Source organism: Cherax quadricarinatus, chromosome 68 (genome assembly GCF_038502225.1).
Source record: "Cherax quadricarinatus isolate ZL_2023a chromosome 68, ASM3850222v1, whole genome shotgun sequence".
Taxonomy (NCBI): domain Eukaryota; kingdom Metazoa; phylum Arthropoda; class Malacostraca; order Decapoda; family Parastacidae; genus Cherax; species Cherax quadricarinatus.
In genome coordinates, this window is record NC_091359.1 from 15,891,464 (window position 1) to 15,914,462 (window position 22,999).

Consider the following 22,999-nt stretch of genomic DNA (forward strand, 5'->3'; position numbering starts at 1 on the left):
TATCAAAGTGTTTGTTTACAAAATGTTAAAAAAAGGCGGTGATCTGTGACATCTTATTTCTGACTGGTTTACCTCGTCTTCCACTGGTTTACCTCGCCTCCCACTGGTTTATCTCACCATTCACTGGCTTGTCTCATCTATCAAAGTGGTTCACGAGACTTCTTGTATAATGAACGAACAGGTGATACATTTAACACTTCTAGCGAGTGTGTAAATTTTGAAATTAGGCACCTCGGTGCTGGTGATCTTGCTGGCCTCGACTATTATTTGAGATTTAATAAGGTTTAAATTACCGATACAAATGTTTATATGTGTAAAAGTTCACATTGGATTATCCTTGGTAATTTATGCTATGTATGATGATTGTTCTTATGTGTACCTGTGCCTATATAAACGACTTTTTTGGGGGAGGGTTATCCTAGTTATTTTGCACTTACTATGTATGATAATTGATGATAATTGTACTTATGTCTACCTGTGCCTAAATAAACTTACTTACCAATGCATGAATTTATTTTACACATTAATTTTACAGCCTAAGAGCTGCTATCTTACCTCAGCTCATTTCAAAGCCTATCCCTATCTAAGATATTCTACTAGCCCCCAGGATGCGACCCAGAACAGTGGACTAGCACCCAGGTATCTACAACGTTTCCACCTGTGCCAGGGATTGAACCATGGACACTCAGTGTGGGGGCTGAGTGCACTGCCAACTGAGCAGTCATAAAAAATTACATGTACAGTACTGCCTGTAAAATCACCTACATTAACTTAAAAAGAGGCTTTTCTTACATGTAATCAGTATAGACATGTAATAGTGGAATACATTATATGTGCTAGTTACCATATACCAGTGGGAATAAGTCACATTCCTTGACTTTTTTGGGGGGTTATCCTACTTTAACCCCTCAAGGGAGGTTCCTTGATGCTGGTGAGGGGCTCTTGAACTAGGGAATTAGATCTGTGCTCCGGTTCCCTGAATTGAGCCTAAATACCTTCCATCCCCCCACATACGCTGTATATTCCTACGGGTTTGGCGCTTCCCTGTGATTATAATAATATCTTATTCTACATAATTTTCTATAGAAAACTATTATTAAAGTTTAAAATTATGTATAAGGCCTAAATAAAAGCTTATCTACTTACGTATACAAAAACCTTACCAAACCCCCTCCATTAAAAAATAATTAACACGCAACATTTAAATTAGTATATAAAGTATCCTTCCATGAAGTAAATCTTTCAGTTGCATAAGTTTTACCTGCTTTTGGTGGTGACGTTAGAATGTTACCAGACTTTAACTGAAGCACCAGAACTGTGCGAGTCACTCAACCTGAGGAGTGATGAAGGCTCGGTCCTCTGTCTATCTGTCTATAATTCTATCACAGAACTCCAGTAAGTTCACACTTGAACATAAACAGAGCTCACTGATGTGCATGACTATGCACTCACAAACTATCTCTTATATTTATTACATGTCTGTCTGTTTCAAGAAGTTGCTATATAGTTCCTGGACCATTTACATGCCTAATTGTTTCAGGAGGATGAGTTTCAATTCTTAGACTTAATGTGCTTAGCTGTGGAAGTTGAGCTGAAGTTCCTGAACCTACTGCATACTTAGTTGAGGAAATTGGCCTATAGTAGTTTCAGGAATTGTAGCTCAACTTCCTTAACATGGCATGTAGTAGGTTCAAAAACTATAGCTCAAGTTACATGTATAGTAGGGTCAGGAATTTTCTCAAGTGGCAATCAAGCTAGAACCATGCCAGTTAAGCACTTGAGAAACAGCATTTAGGACATGGATTTTTTTTTCTTTAGGGGCAAATTATAACATTTTCTGTCACTTAGAGATTTGGAAAGATGCAGGGTAAATTGACCAATGACTTTCATACCAAGGTAGAAAAAAAGACAACAGCTCCGAACCAAAATAGAGTTTAAATTCACGATTCTCGCCTCATTTCCAACTAGCTTTACTTGAAACTACTCTTTATAGTGCAATTTTTTGTAAATATGATTGAAAAATTAATCAAAAATTAAATAGCATTTACTATGAGGGTTTTTCCACATGATACTCAATTTTGGATCTACTTTTTCCAGTTGTATCGATAAATATCTTGATACTGTGATAAAACTACTATGATTAAAATTTAACTATACATTTAGTTCAACAATGGTCAGAGTAAAAATATTATCTAATTTAATGAACCTTTTAAGTTTACAGATACAACCACCAGCATTTTGATATTTTCCCTATTGACTCGGAAAAACTGAATTATTGAATCTATTTTGACTCAGGAAATCGTAATGATACGATTGCAAACAAACCATACCATGGGAGGGGGCTGAACTTGTGGCGAGTGAATCATAAAACTTCAGGCCAGCATGTAAGCCACTGGGCCAGCTGGCTACAATAAGATTCATCCAACTAGGTATATTTATACACCATAGAAATGTTAGCGCAGGCCCCACTGTGACCACTAATGAGCGTAAGCCCAGTGGCTTACGTGCTGGCCTGGAGTTTTATGACTCACCACGAGTTCAGTCCCCACCTGTGGTATGGCTTATTGAATCTATTACCTAGTTTCACTTCAGTAAAAACTTTGGATTATCAAAATCTGTGAATACAGAAGCTAGTTAATTTGTCGGGATGACTTTAATCTTTTGATAATAAATGTGATTCCAATATGCACTAAAATATTTTTATAATGTCAAATAAAGGTTATATCTGTGATATTTTTGTGTTTATAGATAAAATTATATAGCCTTCTATCACTATAATTAGTGACAGTTTTCAGTTTTTTAATGAGGTCTGACTATCTGCACTTGAGTTCTGTTATTCATATGCCTTGTTATATGGCTGTTGGTGCATGGTAAAATCAATATTCTGCTATATAAGTAAAAATTGTAATGCACATAAAGATAACATGCGATTAGATGTATATCAACATGACTGCATCATTTTAACTCGTATAAATGTTTTAGTTTTAAGCAGAAATTTTAATTTTAATTGTGTGCTTTGCTGCTATCCCTTACCTCTTTTTTTTCAGGAAGTGGTTCCAAGTGATGCAGATTACCCTGCTTTAGAGACGTTAATGCAGTGTGCTACTCAGAGAAACTACAACAGATTTTGTTCCATCATAGATAAATATATTTGCCTCTCTCATGGTCTTTCACCACCAGACACAGATAGTAAAAGCTTTGAGGAACCACTTCCGAAATACGACCTGCAATTCAAATCCAGCTACAGTGCACCAAGACAATCTTTAGAGACCAGTAAAAGCTTGGAATGCAGCACATCAGTCAATGGTTTAAAAGACTTAGATTTCTCCAAGGAAGTGCAGGAGTTACTGAATAAGCGTAAAATAGAGTTGTGTTTGCCAGAAGACTATCAGATTAAAGAGATAGAGGAAGATATATTTGAAAATAAATCTCTTTTATTGCATAATACATTTAGTCCAAGTGATAGTAGTGCACTTTTAACTGGTAGTGATGAAAGTCAATGCAGTAATTCTAAACAGATTAAAGTAAAAGAATTTTTAAAAGAGACATCAGAAAACATGAAAAAATTAGTAAAAGGACCGAAAAATTTACATAGTAATGAGAATGGGAAGAATTATCACGATAATTTACCAATTAAAGGGCGAAGAAAAAGAAATTGGGCCAAGACAAAAAAGGTATACGATATCAGGAGTGTACCATTACCATCTGACAAACCGACACCCATAGTTATATCAGTGCCTACTGGTGCACCAACACCTATTGGTACACCAACATCCACTGGTGTATCAACACCCACTGGTATACCAGCACCCACCAGTAAACCATCATCCACTGATGCACCAGTGAATACATCTACTGGGGGACCAGCCGTCACTGGTGCACTGACAAACACCATTGTGCTATCGTCAACTGGCATACCAACACCCACTGATGTGCCAGCATCCACCAGTTCACCAGTATCCACTGATGCACCAGTATCCACCAGTTCACCAGCATCCACCAGTTCACCAGCATCCACCAGTTCGTCATCTTTCACTCATGCACAAACATCCACCAGTTCACCATTATCTGCTCAGAACCTACTGGATATTACACCAAATGCCTGTGGAATTGTTCTTACAGAATTACTTGATGTTATTTTTGTGCCTCCAGTTAATCAGAAAAATATACTTGCATCCTATATGAGTAACAACAATCATTATCCCTTATATTCTCTTGCTTTCACTGACAGCAAAAGAAATGAAGCATCACAGCAGCTGGAAAGCCTACCAAATACTTCTGTTACAGGAGGTTCCTGTCAAAAAGAGCCAAAAGGAACACTGAAGTTGAAGAAGAGAAGTAATTCGTTTCAAAATATGAGTACCAATAAGAAAGCTAAGATGGAAGATGAGGATAAGAATGCTGAATGTCATAAAGTGCAGCCAGAAGAAATGCATTCTAAACATAGAGCTAAGCATTCTTTACTAGAAGAAATGCATGACTTGTCAGAAAATAAGGTAATGAAGAAAACAGGGAAAAATAGGGCAACTGGTGAAAATAGTTTTCAAGTTGTTGGTACAAAGAAAATATCTCCGAAATATAAAAATTTACGTTCACACACTCAAGAAAGTTACGTTTTACCTGGAATTGAAGTAATCAATAAGGAAATGTGTGAAAAGAGACAGACAGGGAGACCCAGGAAAAATAGTGCAACTGGTAAAAAGAGTATTCAGAGTGATTGTACAAGGAAAACAACTCAAAAAAATAGAACTTTGTGTTCACAGACACAAAGTCACATTTTACCTGAAAATGACGTAATCAATGAGGAAGTGTGTAGAAAGAGACAGAGAGGGAGACCCAGGAAAAATAGTACATCTGGTAAAAATAACTTTCAAGCAGTTTGTACGAAAAAATTATATCCAAAATGTGGAAATTTGCATTCAAACACACAAGAAACTAACATTTTACTTGAAAATAAAGTACCAGTAATAACTGATGAAGAAAGAGTGCAAACTCGATCTATGAGAAAAGGATTGTCACAGAGAACCTGGCAGTCACAAGTAGAATTGCCCACATTAACTGAAAATAGGCTAACAAAAAAAGCAGATGAAACTACAAAGACAGGATTGAAAGTTTTAAACATGGTGAAAGCTTCACCAGTGAAAGATAGTTCATGTGATAACCTGTACAATCTTTCTGTAAAGGAAATGGTTCCAAAATGTAGTTCACATTTGTTACCAAAAAAAATTTGTAGCATAAATGAAGATAAAACAGTAAAGGAACTGACTGGTAAGAGGAGGACAAGGGCCTGGGAAAAAACAGGAGATAAGCGCATACTGCAGGCTCAGTTTTTGCAGAATTTGTCACTTACAATGAAGAAACCAGAAAACATTTCAGGAAGTAATGCAGTGGCTTCATGCCCATCAAAAACTGCATCTCATGTGCAGGAAAGAAAGATTTCTCATAATTCATCTAAAGGCTCATTCCTTCCCAAATCCCCTTCAAAACAGCAAAGTAATAGACCTAAACAAAAAAGAACATGTGAAGAGGGAACATTAGTAACTGTTTCTGAAAAAGTTCAGGTCAGTAATGAACCACACAAAGTGATACAAAGCACTTTGCTGGAAGAATGTCATAATGAGGAAACCTCATCATTGAAATTACCAAGAGAATCTGAAACAGAGGCTACCCATATGTCCTGTAGGGACGATACCCTTTTACAAAAAATGAAAGGTAAGCTAGTACTTAATAAGAAATTATCTGAATCCAGTAGCCGTCTTGTCTTCCGGTTCTTTAGCAAGGATGAAGAAAGAAAGAGGAGGAACAGGTTTAATTTGTTAGAAGATAGCCTAGATAGTGACAATAAAGCACCCAGAAGAGAAGATGACAATGCTACAGCAGACCAAATGGAAAATGTAACAGTGGCACCTGATGGAACTTCGAGTAATACTAGTGGTACACAAAGAGAAGTCAACAGTACATCAAACAAACATGTTGAAAACAGAACAACAAACAATCAAAACTGGCATAAATGTTTAGAAGATGATATAATTGCTGATATAGATGTAACAAAGAAGAGACATCAGTCTTCTGATGGTAAAGTGGCAATTAGTCATTGTAAAGTTGCTGGAAAACCTGTACATCTTGAAGAGCACAAGATGTCTCAGAAAGATACAGAACAAGATTTTTCAAGAATTGTTGAAAATGTCATAGTACCTGTATTACCTTCGCCTAGTGCCAAACCAACTGATATCTTGACAGTTCCTGAAGACAGTAAAATGCACATTGAAACAAATGACAATGACTATTCCCCAAAGATGAAAGATTATGGTTTAGTATCTCAGGAAATTTCAAAGAGTTTGGAAGAAGAATGTCTTACATACAGAAAAACTGCAGAAAATAAAAGATTAGGTCTACAAAAACAAGTTGACTCAGGCACACAAACTCAGTTAAATGGGCATGTAGCTCAAGATGTACACAGAAAGCATCCTTCTCATCCTGTAGATGATTCTGAGTCGGGTGAAGAATTGCATCTGCATTCCATTGTGGAGAGCACTTCAGTAAGTGTTGGTCACCGTGGTAGCCTCCGCAGTTTCTTAAAGGTCTGGGATACATTTTCCAACTCAAAGCTTCAGGTAGGTCTTTGGTTTCATGTTATTAACTTAATAACCAGCACTGTTGCATTTTTGCTGTATAAACAGATCCATTTTTTTTTTTTACATTACGTACTTGCATCAAATCTGAAATGTGCTTTATAATCCTTTACAAAGAAATTGCTTTAAAATTTGAGGACTTTAGGTTTTTAAGGCCCCTGCCAATTCAGGACTATGAATATCACTAAATTCTTTCCGTATAATAAATTTTTTGTTGGATTTAGAGTATTTTTGCATTTCAGAGCCCATGTCTTTAATATTGCCCAAACCTCATAAATACTCACATAAGAAATAATGTCCTGAGAGAGGAAAAAAAATAAAGATTTGAATGTGGAAAATTCAGTGAGTACATTTTCAGCAAAATCCCATGGTTGCTCTTCATATCAGGGGCCATGTACTCACCTATTTGTGGTTGAAGAGGTCGAGTCAAAAAGTGGGCTCTGCAAAGATCAGCAAATTATTGAAATTACTCACACTAGACACTTCACTAAAAGCATCATATAATCAAGGTTCACAAATTTGGAAGTAGTATTACTTTATAAGGGCTCCTCAACTTACATATGAATTGAATTCCCTGTGTTTCAGCTTAAGAGTGAGCCTTTTGTATTCCTAAATATATCATCCTATTGAAAAAAGTACAAAGATTAATTATGTGTCACAAATATGTATTTGTAACTGCAGATTAGCATTCATAAAATAGCTGTTCTCTAAATAGTATTACGTCTTTTGAACCTTGTATGTTGGTTCGGATCATCATAACCTGAGTGTTTATGAGTTGAGGACCCCTATATTTTTTTTATTATTATTATCACACTGGCCGATTCCCACCAAGGCAGGGTGGCCCGAAAAAGAAAAACTTTCACCAGTGTTGAATGATCAAATTCTGCGAATACAGAAGCCCACAAATTTGTAGGGTTGACTGTACAATGGCAGTTTTTGGTGCATTTATAAAAAAAATGGAACAACAAGAGGGTAAGCATGTTTTGAGGATACCTTTAATAATACCTGAACTTGTTCTCCGGTATATGAAGTTTATTCAACTTTTTATCATGATGTATTTTATTGCTGAAGAGTGTTACCTCCTGCCTGCTGTAGATTATCTCAATACATATTTCCTGACAGGTGTATATCTGTCATTGTATATTTGCCGAGTTTCTTTAATCCCTACTTAAAGCATTGAAATATCCTTCAGTGATGGTGTGCAGGTGACATGCAGTGTTACTAACCTGTGTGTAATAATAGTAATAATATTTTTTTTTTTTTTTTATCACACTGGCCGATTCCCACCAAGGCAGGGTGGCCCGAAAAAGAAAAACTTTCACCATCATTCACTCCATCACTGTCTTGCCAGAAGGGTGCTTTACACTACAGTTTTTAAACTGCAACATTAACACCCCTCCTTCAGAGTGCAGGCACTGTACTTCCCATCTCCAGGACTCAAGTCCGGCCTGCCGGTTTCCCTGAACCCCTTCATAAATGTTACTTTGCTCACACTCCAACAGCACGTCAAGTATTAAAAACCATTTGTCTCCATTCACTCCTATCAAACACGCTCACGCATGCCTGCTGGAAGTCCAAGCCCCTCGCACACAAAACCTCCTTTACCCCCTCTCTCCAACCTTTCCTAGGCCGACCCCTACCCCGCCTTCCTTCCACTACAGACTGATACACACTTGAAGTCATTCTGTTTCGCTCCATTCTCTCTACATGTCGAACCACCTCAACAACCCTTCCTCAGCCCTCTGGACAACAGTTTTGGTAATCCCACACCTCCTCCTAACTTCCAAACTACGAATTCTCTGCATTATATTCACACCAAACATTGCCCTCAGACATGACATCTCCACTGCCTCCAGCCTTCTCCTCGCTGCAACATTCATCACCCATGCTTCACACCCATATAAGAGCGTTGGTAAAACTATACTCTCATACATTCCCCTCTTTGCCTCCAAGGACAAAGTTCTTTGTCTCCACAGACTCCTAAGTGCACCACTCACTCTTTTCCCCTCATCAATTCTATGATTCACCTCATCCTTCATAGACCCATCTGCTGACACGTCCACTCCCAAATATCTGAATACATTCAACTCCTCCATACTCTCTCCCTCCAATCTGATATTCAATCTTTCATCACCTAATCTTTTTGTTATCCTCATAACCTTACTCTTTCCTGTATTCACCTTTAATTTTCTTCTTTTGCACACCCTACCAAATTCATCCACCAATCTCTGCAACTTCTCTTCAGAATCTCCCAAGAGCACAGTGTCATCAGCAAAGAGCAGCTGTGACAACTCCCACTTTGTGTGTGATTCTTTATCTTTTAACTCCACACCTCTTGCCAAGACCCTCGCATTTACTTCTCTTACAACCCCATCTATAAATATATTAAACAACCACGGTGACATCACACATCCTTGTCTAAGGCCTACTTTTACTGGGAAATAATTTCCCTCTTTCCTACATACTCTAACTTGAGCCTCACTATCCTCGTAAAAACTCTTCACTGCTTTCAGTAACCTACCTCCTACACCATACACTTGCAACATCTGCCACATTGCCCCCCTATCCACCCTGTCATACGCCTTTTCCAAATCCATAAATGCCACAAAGACCTCTTTAGCCTTATCTAAATACTGTTCACTTATATGTTTCACTGTAAACACCTGGTCCACACACACCCTACCTTTCCTAAAGCCTCCTTGTTCATCTGCTATCCTATTCTCCGTCTTACTCTTAATTCTTTCAATAATAACTCTACCATACACTTTACCAGGTATACTCAGCAGACTTATCCCCCTACAATTTTTGCACTCTCTTTTATCCCCTTTGCCTTTATACAAAGGAACTATGCATGCTCTCTGCCAATCCCTAGGTACCTTACCCTCTTCCATACATTTATTAAATAATTACACCAACCACTCCAAAACTATATCCCCACCTGCTTTTAACATTTCTATCTTTATCCCATCAATCCCAGCTGCCTTACCCCCTTTCATTTTACCTACTGCCTCACGAACTTCCCCCACACTCACAACTGGCTCTTCCTCACTCCTACAAGATGTTATTCCTCCTTGTCCTATACACGAAATCACAGCTTCCCTATCTTCATCAACATTTAACAATTCCTCAAAATATTCCCTCCATCTTCCCAATACCTCTAACTCTCCATTTAATAACTCTCCTCTCCTATTTTTAACTGACAAATCCATTTGTTCTCTAGGCTTTCTTAACTTGTTAATCTCACTCCAAAACTTTTTCTTATTTTCAACAAAATTTGTTGATAACATCTCACCCACTCTCTCATTTGCTCTCTTTTTACATTGCTTCACCACTCTCTTTTTCTCCATATACTCTTCCCTCCTTGCATCACTTCTACTTTGTAAAAACTTCTCATATGCTAACTTTTTCTCCCTTACTACTCTCTTTACATCATCATTCCACCAATCGCTCCTCTTCCCTTCCGCACCCACTTTCCTGTAACCACAAACTTCTGCTGAACACTCTAACACTACATTTTTAAACCTACCCCATACCTCTTCGACCCCATTGCCTATGCTCTCATTAGCTCATCTATCCTCCAATAGCTGTTTATATCTTACCCTAACTGCCTCCTCTTTTAGTTTATAAACCTTCACCTCTCTCTTCCCTGATGCTTCTATTCTCCTTGTATCCCATCTACCTTTTACTCTCAGTGTAGCTACAACTAGAAAGTGATCTGATATATCTGTGGCCCCTCTATAAACATGTACATCCTGAAGTCTACTCAACAGTCTTTTATCTACCAATACATAATCCAACAAACTACTGTCATTTCGCCCTACATCATATCTTGTATACTTATTTATCCTCTTTTTCTTAAAATATGTATTACCTATAACTAAACCCCTTTCTATACAAAGTTCAATCAAAGGGCTCCCATTATCATTTACACCTGGCACCCCAAACTTACCTACCACACCCTCTCTAAAAGTTTCTCCTACTTTAGCATTCAGGTCCCCTAACACAATTACTCTCTCACTTGGTTCAAAGGCTCCTATACATTCACTTAACATCTCCCAAAATCTCTCTCTCTCCTCTACATTCCTCTCTTCTCCAGGTGCATACACGCTTATTATGACCCACTTTTCGCATCCAACCTTTACTTTAATCCACATAATTCTTGAATTTACACATTCATATTCTCTTTTCTCCTTCCATAACTGATCATTTAACATTACTGCTACCCCTTCCTTTGCTCTAACTCTCTCAGATACTCCAGATTTAATCCCATTTATTTCCCCCCACTGAAACTCCCCTACCCCCTTCAGCTTTGTTTCGCTTAGGGCCAGGACATCCAACTTCTTTTCATTCATAACATCAGCAATCATCTGTTTCTTGTCATCCGCAGTACATCCACACACATTTAAGCATCCCAGTTTTATAAAGTTTTTCTTCTTCTCTTTTTTTAGTAAATGTCTACAGGAGAAGTGGTTACTAGACCATTGCTCCCGGCATTTTAGTCGCCTCATACGACACGCATGGCTTACGGAGGAAAGATTCTTTTCCACTTCCCCATGGACAATAGAAGAAATAAAGAAGAACAAGAGCTATTTAGAAAAAGGAGAAAAACCTAGATGTATGTATATATATATATGCATGTGCATGTCTGTGAAGTGTGACCAAAGTGTAAGTAGGAGTAGCAAGATATCCCTGTTATCTAGCGTGTTTATGAGACAGAAAAAGAAACCAGCAATCCTACCATCATGCAAAACAGTTACAGGTTTCTGTTTCACAGTCATCTGGCAGGACGGTAGTACTTCCCTGGGTGGTTGCTATCTACCAACCTACTACCTAGTAATAATAATAATCTTTATTTCTACAAGTACATGTACAAGGTATACAGGCCTAGCTAACATCAATGAGATACTACTATATAGAAAGCCCCTTGTTATCCAGAGCATTTCGAGCAAATTAGGTCAGTTTTGTCCCAGGATACAACTCACATCAGTCGACTAACACCCAAGTATATCTATTTTACTGATACAAATACAAAATTTATTTCTTTGCAAAAGTTACAATGTGTGATTACATTTTACAATTTGTTAGGTACAAAGAAAGTCATACTATAATGGTAATGGGTTTGTGTCAACCAACTTTGATATTGTTTTAATGTCACCTTTGCACCATTTATAGCATTTCTGGTATATTTTAAAATGTTTATACAGTAGTGTACTGTATATATTGTAATAAAGAGAAAAGGTATGCATACTGGTTAGAGAGCCCATTGTAAGTCTGAGTCGTCAGTAAATGAGTACAGTGGAACCTCGAGTTTTGGCTGTAATCCGTTCTAGAAGCTCGGCCAAAACTCAAATTGTTTGAAAGTCAAAGCAGTATTTCCCATAAGAAATAATGTAAATCAAATTAATCCGTTCCAGACACCCAAAAATATTTAAAAAAAAAAAGTACATTTTTTAAAGAATATGTAACTATTGGGATATTGGCAGTTTGGAGGGATATGTTGTGTATCTTTATATGTGTATGCTTCTAGACTGTTGTATTCTGAGCACCTCTGCAAAAACAGTGATAATGTGCGAGTGTGGTGAAAGTGTTGAATGATGATGAAAGTATTTTCTTTTTGGGGATTTTCTTTCTTTTTTTGGGTCACCCTGCCCCGGTGGGAGACGGCCGACTTGTTGAAAAAAAAAAAAAAAAAGTTTTACAAACACAAAACAATTATAAATACATATAGTACTTAAATGACTAGTGAAATAGATAAATAAACATTTAAAATCACATCTACATACCTTTATTGAAGACTTTTGTTGGTGTATGGAAGACAGGGAGGAGAGAGGGAGAACTTAATCTTTGGAAGGGGAATCCCCCACCATAAGGACTTCCGGTATCAAAGCCCTATCTAGGGTTACTTCCCTTCTTTGTCTTTTACTGGCACTAGGACCAGCTTGAGAGTCACTGGACCCCTTTTGCACAAAAAAAATGTCCAGAGACCTCTGTTTCTGGCATCTCTTTAGCATTTGTCTGAAATGGGACATAGTTTTGTCACTGAACATGTTGCAGAGACAGCTTGTTTCAGCTTGCTCAGGGTGATATTTCTTAGCTTACACCCTACTTCACATTGCACAAATTTCCTTAATTTCTTTCTTCAATTCTATTGTGTTTCTCACTTTCTTTACCAAGCACATAAAAACAATGGATTGTGAAATGTTTGGATGAACACACAGGGTAATGTTCACTCGAGGAGAAACAAAGCCAGATTGACTCTTAACGCATGCATGGGATGCTTTGTGTGAGAGTGGACAGGTCTGGTATGGCAGCTGAAACTCAAGGTATTGTTCAAAACTCAAGACAAAATTTAGGCGAAAAAAGTGACCGAAACTCAAAACGGCTGAAACTCGAGGTTCTACTGTATGTCGCTAAGTGTGGAGAGGCTGTACTTAAAGACTACTTAAGTCTAGATAGGTTAAGAGTGGTAAATACTAATTATTCATTATTTTACCTTATTACTACTGTGAGGTAGGTGACCATGGACAGCAGGTGCCTTAAGAAAACACGTCCTAATGTGTCCACCTGTACCGGGGATTAAATCCCTGACCTCAGTGTGTGAGCTGAGTGTGCTATGAATTGATGGACTTTATACGTCTAACAATAAACCAGTCCTACTCTACTTAAACCAATAATGTAGATTTAGGACTTTCCCACGAATATAATAAAAATAATATTTTAATGATATTTATAATTTTGTTTCAGTATTCTTGATTTACATTCTTAATGATGCTGTCTTGAAGATTATGATTATTATAATTATGATTACATTTTGTTTTTTCAACAGAGCATGCAAATGGAAAGTTTCCAGACTAGCCAACAGAGTAACAAGGTTAGTCTTTTACAGCTTTTATCTCTTTTTTTTTTTTCCTTATCTCTGCATTACAACTTATTCTCCTCAAGGAGGATAGGTCCCATGATGCTGGTGAACAGTACTTGATGCAAGAAATTGGAGCTACCCCTCTCCTTCCCTGGTTCATAGCTCAGTACCTCCCATTGAATAGTTCTTGATGCAAGAAATTAGAGGTAACCTCTTCTTCTCTGGTTCAGATCTGATTCCATCCCATCCTTGGATACTATCAGACCTCCCCACAGATTTACCACTTATTCATAAATATAACAAAAATAACACTTCTCACTAGGGGTGTATCAGCTAATTTTGGTGTCATTGGGACTGGCCTAAAACTTAGTATCGGTAAAAACAACAATTTATTTTCCTTAATTATTTGGTTTAATATAATTTTAGATAATTCAGTCTTCAACTTTAAAGTCTTGTTGTTCTTCGTGTGTTTACTCTTATACAGTGGTTCCCAACCTTTTCACCACCAAGGACCCCTTTTCTTCTTCTTCTTTCAACAAACCGGCCATAACCCACCGAGGCAGGGTGGCCCAAAAAGAAAAACAAAATTTTTTTTTTTTTTTAACTTTAGTAATCTACACAGGAGAAGGGGTTACTAACCAGTTGCTCCCGGCATTTCAGTCACCTCTTACAACACGCATGGCTTATGGAGGAAGAATTCTGTTCCACTTCCCCATGGAGATAAGGGGAAATAGACAAGAACAAGAAGTAGAAAGAAAACAGAAGAAAACCCAGAGGGGTGTGTATATATATGCTTGTACATGTTTACTGAGTATACCACGAAAAGTATACGGTAGGGTTATAATTGAAAGAATTAGAGGTAAGACAGAATGTAGGATTGTGGATGAGCAGGGAGGCTTCAGAGTGGGTAGGGGATGTGTAGATCAAGTGTTTACATTGAAGCATATATGTGAACAGTATTTAGATAAAGGTAGGGAAGTTTTTATTGCATTTATGGATTTAGAAAAGGCATATGATAGAGTGGATAGAGGAGCAATGTGGCAGATGTTGCAAGTATATGGAATAGGTGGTAAGTTACTAAATGCTGTAAAGAGTTTTTATGAGGATAGTGAGGCTCAGGTTAGGGTGTGTAGAAGAGAGGGAGACTACTTCCCGGTAAAAGTAGGTCTTAGACAGGGATGTGTAATGTCACCATGGTTGTCTAATATATTTATAGATGGGGTTGTAAAAGAAGTAAATGCTAGGGTGTTCGGGAGAGGGGTGGGATGAAATTATGGGGAATCAAATTCAAAATGGGAACTGACACAGTTACTTTTTGCTGATGATACTGTGCTTATGGGATATTCTAAAGAAAAATTGCAAAGGTTAGTGGATGAGTTTGAGAATGTGTGTAAAGGTAGAAAGTTGAAAGTGAACATAGAAAAGAGTAAGGTGATGAGGGTATCAAATGTTTAGATAAAGAAAAATTGGATATCAAATTGGGGAGGAGGAGTATGGAAGAAGTGAATGTTTTCAGATACTTGGGAGTTGACGTGTCGGCGGATGGGTTTATGAAGGATGAGGTTAATCATAGAATTGATGAGGGAAAAAAGGTGAGTGGTGCGTTGAGGTATATGTGGAGTCAAAAAACGTTATCTATGGAGGCAAAGAAGGGAATGTATGAAAGTATAGTAGTACCAACACTCTTATATGGATGTGAAGCTTGGGTGGTAAATGCATCAGCGAGGAGACGGTTGGAGGCAGTGGAGATGTCCTGTCTAAGGGCAATGTGTGGTGTAAATATTATGCAGAAAATTCGGAGTGTGGAAATTAGGAGAAGGTGTGGAGTTAATAAAAGCATTAGTCAGAGGGCATAAGAGGGGTTCTTGAGGTGGTTTGGTCATTTAGAGAGAATGGATCAAAGTAGAATGACATGGAAAGCATATAAATCTATAGGGGAAGGAAGGAGGGGTAGGGGTCGTCCTCGAAAGGGTTGGAAAGAGGGGGTAAAGGAGGTTTTGTGGGCAAGGGGCTTGGATTTCCAGCAAGCATGCATGAGCGTGTTAGATAGGAGTGAATGGAGACGAATGATACTTGGGACCTGACGATCTGTTGGAGTGTGAGCAGGGTAATATTTAGTGAAGGGATTCAGGGAAACCGGTTATTTTTATATAGTCGGACTTGAGTCCTGGAAATGGGAAGTACAATGCCTGCACTTTAAAGGAGGGGTTTTGGGATATTGGCAGTTTGGAGGGATATGTTGTGTATCTTTATACGTATATGCTTCTAAACTGTTGTATTCTGAGCACTTCTGCAAAAGCAGTGATAATGTGTGAGTGTGGTGAAAGTGTTGAATGATGATGAAAGTATTTTCTTTTTGGGGATTTTCTTTCTTTTTTGGGTCACCCTGCCTCAGTGGGAGACGGCCGACTTGTTGAAAAAAAAAAAAAACATGTATGTGTAGTGTTTACCTGGAGTTTACCTGGAGAGAGTTTCGGGGGTCAATGCCCCCGCGGCCCGGTCTGTGACCAGGCCTCCTGGTGTGACCTAAGTGTAAGTAGAAGTAGCAAGACGTACCTGAAATCTTGCATGTTTATGAGACAGAAAAAAGAACACTATCAATCCTACCATCATGTAAAGCAATTACAGGCTTTCGTTTTACACTCACTTGGCAGGACAGTAGTACCTCCCTGGGCGGTTGCTGTCTACCAACCTGCTACCTAGGAAGGACCCCTTTTATTTAAGTTAATTTTCCCATGGACCTCAGGTTTCTGAAAAGCCTGTCTACTCAACAAGCCAATTTTATTAGCTGACAATAAACTTGCTTTCCCAATTGAAAGACATATGTAACTGAGTATGAAATTAAATAAATAGGAGAATTAAAAAACTTACTTGTTTAATGAGATGGGTGATGCTGCTTTGTTGATACCATGTTCTGAATTTCAGGTCCATTGATCACATTTTGAGTGAAATCCTGTAGTTAATTTCTATCTTAAGGGTTGTGCCACTAGTAAAAAGAAAAAAATACAGGCACCATCAAAAACTTGCAGATAATTGAACCTATCTGCAGGACACCCTTCAACAAAAAGTTGGATAATCAAAAGTTTGCAAATAAGGAAACTAGTGAATTTGGTGGTTCAACTGTATTTAAAATGATAAACCTTTTCTTAAAGTAAGATTGCAAATCATCATCTGCTAGACATTCTTTTCACCATTAAATTTTGTAACTTCTGTTTCTCATGCAGACACAGAAAAATGTATCAAGTTTCTGGAGCATTGACAGCGATGAAATGCACAGCGACCAGGAAACTGACGCTTCACAAAATTCAGCATTACTACGTAAAAAAAGTAGATATGGTGAAGCTCAGCACATTTCACTCTCAAGTTGTCAGAAATCAGGGACAAGACTGATAAACACAAGTTCTGTACCTGACTATAGCATTTTGGGAGGGGACCGCTGGGTTTCTGCAGTCAAAAAAATTAATGCAAATAAAAAGGTATTGTTTTGATTTCTTATTGAATAGATTTTCAGAATATTATGATAAAGAAAATGATTAATTTCAGCATGATACAGTGTTTGTACAGAGATGTGTGACATTTGGTTGTGCATACAGACAGCCCATAGTTATGCAGAGCATTTTGGGCAAGCTTAGCCTAACTTAAGACTACAATGGCATTAACTATTATTTTCTTATATACATATATAAGGACATTAAGGGTATACAAACAAAAATTTAGGCATTACAAAGAGAATAAACAAGCAGACAATTGTTAATCTAAAGTTGACTCATGATTACAAATAATGAGAATTGGATGACAGATTTAAACTTTTTGTGGCCAACCCTGTTAACATTTCTTGGTAATCTAGGTTACAAAATTTAACTTTGTAGATGAATGGTTCAGAGAACCGAGATGTTGATAAATTAGACACATGTGCAACTCTTGGGTATCTTTATTGAGGAAACGTTTTGCCACACAGTGGCTTCATCAGTCCATACAAAGGAGAATCTTGAAGAACAGGAGGAGAATGAGGTAATCAGTCTCTCAACCTTGAGTCGATGTGGTCAGTCCATCAATCTTGAGTAGAATCATTCTACTCAAGATTGATGGACTGACCACATCGACTCAAGGTTGAGGGACTGATTACCTCATTCTCCTCCTGTTCTTCAAGATTCTCCTTTCTATGGACTGATGAAGCCACTGTGTGGCGAAACGCTTCCTCAATAAAGATACCCAAGAGTTGCACATGTGTCTAATTTATCAACATTTAACTTGTTTATAGGTATTGCAAGGTCAGTGATAGATGAACATGGTACAGTAGTAATACAGAGAGACTACATTTTCTTCCAGTAATATTCAATATTATAAATCTTTTTTTTTTATGTGGCCAAAATATTATTTGTACCATAGTTTTGTGATATTTTCTACAAAATACTGCAGGCAAAATATTGTAAGAATTTTGTCTGATAAACTTGTCCTTATTTCTTCCACAGCCTATTTTGCACCTGGCTTCACATGCACATATTGTAAAGAAAACCAACAAAAATAAAAACAGGTATGGAAGGAAAATGAGCTAAACAACAAATATATGAAGAAATCACATAATAGCTTATTAAAAATAAGTAAGTATAACAGTGAACCTTTTGATATGCTGTTCTTGTGAATTATACAGTACAGTACCTAGAATGATTTAAAACTGGCTGAAGATTGTCCCAAGAGTAACAAGTTTGTCACAAGGGTAACAGAAGTTTGTCATGTGTAACAGAAGTTTGTCACAAGAGTAACAAGTTTGTCCTAAGAGTAACAGAAGTTTATCCCAAGAGTAGCAGAAGTTTGTCCCAAGAGTAACAGAAGTTTGTCACAGAAGTAACAGAAGTTTTCACAAGAGTAACAGAAGTTTGTCACAAGAGTAACAGAAGTTTGTCACAAGAGTAACAGAAGTTTGTCACAAGAGTAACAGAAGTTTGTCACAAGAGTAACAGAAGTTTGTCACAAAAGTAACAGAAATCTGTCACAGAAGTAGCAGTCTTCACAAGAGTAACAGAAGTTTGTCACAAGAGTAACAGAAGTTTGTCACAAGAGTAACAGAAGTTTGTCACAAAAGTAACCGAAGTTTGTCACAGAAGTAACAGAAGTTTTCACAAGAGTAACAGAAGTTTGTCACAGAAGTAACAGAAGTTTTCACAAGAGTAACAGAAGTTTGTCACAAGAGTAACAGAAGTTTGTCACAAAAGTAACAGAAGTTTGTCACAAGAGTAACAGAAGTTTGTCCTAAGAGTAATTAGCACATTTTTTCCATCTGGAAATTTTATATTCATTCAAGAAAGAAATGATGGCAGATAATATTGACAGTACATTAGTACAGTACTTTTAATAGGATTCCTCATGAGAGAATTGTCTGGAAATTGCAAAATAGAGGACGTAGATGAAAGTAGACTTATTGTTTGAAAGAAATTTTTTTATGAATGATAGTAGGGAAAAATATCTTTGAGGTTATGGCATTAATAAGGTACCATAAGCATCAGAGTTCATCCCAGTGATAATTTTAATTTTATAACATATGGAGGATGTGCCAGAAGGAATATGTAATTAATTATATGACTTATGTTTAGATATGATGCTTCTGCTTGCTCTGTTGGCTGTTGCCTCATTGGTCACTCCTTGGTAACTGCCCTAGGCTGGCTGGCTGGCTTCAAGACACATTCTTTCCCAGAACTATTTTTAATTGTAGTTGTAAAAGTAATAGGATTAATAATAGTACAAAGTAGTAGAAGTTATAGTAGTAGTGACAGCTGTTTTATTACATCTCATTGGGATGGGGTAGCTTAGGTGCATCTCCAGCCTTCTCCACTGCATGTTCTGCCAGATCACAAAGGATAATAAGTATGCCCTTTGTATACTACTACTATTACATTCATGGCACTGTATAACCTGTAGGGGGTCATACAGTGCCTGGGCAATGGGAAGGGCAGGAAGTAATCAAAGATTGATCCAAGGAAAGGAAGGGGTATCTCCAATTTATAGGATCAAGATCCCTTACTAGCATCAAGACATTTCCCTGCTCAAGAAGTAATGAAAGGTAGCTACTCTAAAACCTGTTCTGCTCTGTCTAACTTTTGTTAAGCAGAAATGAGTTTTAAAGTGAAACAAAGGAAGCCGTAAGAAGTGGCATATATTTTTTCTTCTTTTTACAAGCTGTGTAGTCATGGGATATTGTACCTGGTATGTTTACTCTGTCAGACCTCCACTCTTGAGATATTACCTCTAGTGCCAATGCTGTCCATAGCATTTTATTCACAGTTGTTCTGTTATCCCAGCTTTGATTGCTACATTCTCATCCTATTTCATTTTCTTCTCATAATTTCCCCCCCTCTCTCTCTCTGTTAAGCAGCATTGAATATCTCTTACAGATTTAGTATTTTCCATGAGTACAGTAGAGTATTAGTATACATATGATTTTGCTGGAAATCCTATAAATAACACTGCCTGTTAACCCTTAAATGGTCCAAACATATATATACGTTCACGTGCGTAGTGCCCCAAACGTACATATACGGTATTGTGCCTTTTCTTGTTATATACGTTTTCTTTGTCATTTATTCAACATTGCCACGATAAGCCTGAGTCACCTAGACATGAGAGAATTATTAAAATAATTGGGGATGCCTGGGTACCATATGCTCTTTTTTCCTATTAAAAAAATTTTTTTTTTTTCTCAAAAAAATTTGGGGCGCTACGCAAGTGAACTTATATATATGTTTGGACCGTTTAAGGGTTAAAAAACTTTTCTACAGGCCAATGTTTCTCTGACTACACTCACATAAAACATTAGTACTGTCTTTCAGATTCAATGAGGCCTTAGAAAACTTGGAAATGGACCTTATGAGGCTATACCATGATTCAGATATTTTAGAGAGCACATTATGTCACAATACTCTCTTAAGTATTGATTTTAATTTACAATAAAGTTTATATAAGTACCTGTATTATGGAGTTCAAAAATTACTAAAGCCCACATGCTAGGATTAAGCATATTATACAGTACTAAGCATTATATCTTTTGCAGCTTAATGCCTCTGAGATAGATCCAGCCTTTAGAGAACATTTCTTCCCACTTGCCTGAACTAGAAACTGGTATTTCAGTCAACTTTTTAGTTAAATAGAGCTAACCTCTCAAGTTGAGTTAATTATTTGTTAGGTTGTAGATTACATAAGAACAAGCTTGCTTGACAATTAAATAAACCTGATATATCTTGACCTGCTAGCTAGCTAGCAGCTAAATTTTCTGCATATAATATCATTACCATTTTTTAGACTTTAAATTCTTGGTTACAAGAAATGACCAGTTGAATAGTACCTGAAGTGTGAATTTAACAGATTTTAATGATTACCATATATGAAAATTTTATTCAGGCTGTACTTCACTATTTCTTTGTTAGCATTATAATAATGCAAATTTAGTTTAAAAAGGCACTTGTTAGAAAAGGAGATCTTTATTAGTTTAACTGTTGACTTACATGAGGCTTTTTCAAGTACAATGCATTAAATATCGAAAGTGACTCTTACATGCATTAGTGCTGTGAAGTGGTGGGATCAGATGCTGAACTAGGTTGAAATCAGAAGAAAGCGAGATGTCCCATTTGGTGTACATGAGGTGACCTGTCAGGTGAGGAGGTAAGATGGTCTTATCAGATACGGATGAGATCCACTGCAACGTTAGGCAGAGTCTGCCTCAAGGAGTCAGGTCATGATAAATTGTGTTATTTGTGTTTGATCCAGACCACCTAACATTACCTGACTTCTATTGCCATGGACTCTGCACCTGATCAGACTACCTGCCTTACCTGTGCCTAACTGGTCACCTCACCTATACTTTAGCAGACATTCATATATATATATATATATATATATATATATTTTATTGTGCCAAATATGTAAAACTGGTCAGTTAGCAAGAACTCATTTAAAATTAAGTCCTTTCTGAAATGTTCACTTATACATTTAAAGATATATTTTTTTCATTAGTGTTAATGTAAAAAAATTTAATTTTGCACCAAAAGAATCTTAGAAAACTTACCTAACCTTATTATAACAAAAGCAATTTATTTTAGCCTAACCCAACTAAATATATTTTAGATTTGTTTACAGTAATTTAATACTAAACAAACACAGTGATATATATTTTTTTCGTTAGGTTCAGAATGATTTTGACGAAATTATTGCATACACAAATTTTCACTTGTCCTATATGGCAAGATGAACGTTGCTATTTAAGCCAAGATCGCAAATTCTGCCTATTCGGCATGACATATATATATATATACAGTGGACCCCCGCTTAACGATCACCTCCAAATGCGACCAATTATGTAAGTGTATTTATGTAAGTGCGTTTGTACGTGTATGTTTGGGGGTCTGAAATGGACTAATCTACTTCACAATATTCCTTATGGGAAAAAATTCGGTCAGTACTGGCACCTGAACATACTACTGGAATGAAAAAAGTTCGTTAACCGGGGGTCCACTGTATATCTTTCTTTCTTTCAACACACCAGCCGCATCCCACCAAGGCGGGGTGGCCCAAAAGGAAAAACAAAAGTTTCTCCTTTTACATTTAGTAATATATACAGGAGAAGAGGTTACTAGCCCCTTGCTCCCGGCATTTTAGTCGCCTCTTACAACGTGCATGGCCTACGGAGGAAGAATTCTGTTCCACTTCCCCATGGGGATAAGAGGAAATAAACAAGAATAAGAACTACAAAGAAAATAGAAGAAAATCCAGAGGGGTGTGTATATATATGCTTGTACATGTATGTGTAGTGTGACCTAAGTGTAAGTAGAAGTAGCCAGACTTACCTGAAATCTTGCATGTTCATGAGACAGAAAAAGGGACACCAGCAATCCTACCATCATGTAAAACAATTACAGGTTTTTGTTGTACACTCACTTGGCAGGATGGTAGTACCTCCCTGGGTGGTTGCTGTTTACCAACCTACTACCTAGGATATACAGTGGACCCCCGCTTAACGATCACCTCCAAATGCGACCAATTATGTAAGTGTATTTATGTAAGTGCGTTTGTACGTGTATGTTTGGGGGTCTGAAATGGACTAATCTACTTCACAATATTCCTTATGGGAAAAAATTCGGTCAGTACTGGCACCTGAACATACTACTGGAATGAAAAAAGTTCGTTAACCGGGGGTCCACTGTGTATATATATATATATATATATATATATATATATATATATATATATATATATATATATATATATATAATATATATAATATATATATTCTTTCTTTCTTTCAACACACCGGCCGTATCCCACCGAGGCGGGGTGGCCCAAAAGGAAAAACGAAAGTTTCTCCTTTTACATTTAGTAATATATACAGGAGAAGAGGTTACTAGCCCCTTGCTCCCGGCATTTTAGTTGCCTCTTACAACACGCATGGCTTACGGAGGAAGAATTCTGTTCCACTTCCCCATGGAGATAAGAGGAAATAAACAAGAATAAGAACTAGAAA

General features: G+C 37.2%; 1 protein-coding gene and 1 long non-coding RNA gene across 2 annotated transcripts; one reads left to right on the plus strand and one right to left on the minus strand.

The window, feature by feature from the left end:
• On the plus strand, positions 1-22,698 carry LOC128697731 (serine-rich adhesin for platelets). The gene is made up of 5 exons (XM_053789595.2): positions 1-181; positions 3,048-6,614; positions 13,459-13,503; positions 16,716-16,967; positions 17,964-22,698. The coding sequence occupies exons 1-5, from the start codon at positions 170-172 to the stop codon at positions 18,045-18,047; spliced, it is 3,960 nt and encodes a 1,319-aa protein (XP_053645570.1). The 5' UTR covers positions 1-169; the 3' UTR covers positions 18,048-22,698.
• On the minus strand, positions 6,628-21,131 carry LOC128697732 (uncharacterized). Its single transcript, XR_008408341.2, has 3 exons — positions 21,037-21,131; positions 16,363-16,477; positions 6,628-7,072 (listed from the first exon to the last, which is right to left on the minus strand). It is a non-coding gene; the product is annotated as an uncharacterized lncRNA (long non-coding RNA).
• Positions 22,699-22,999: the final 301 nt, after the last annotated feature.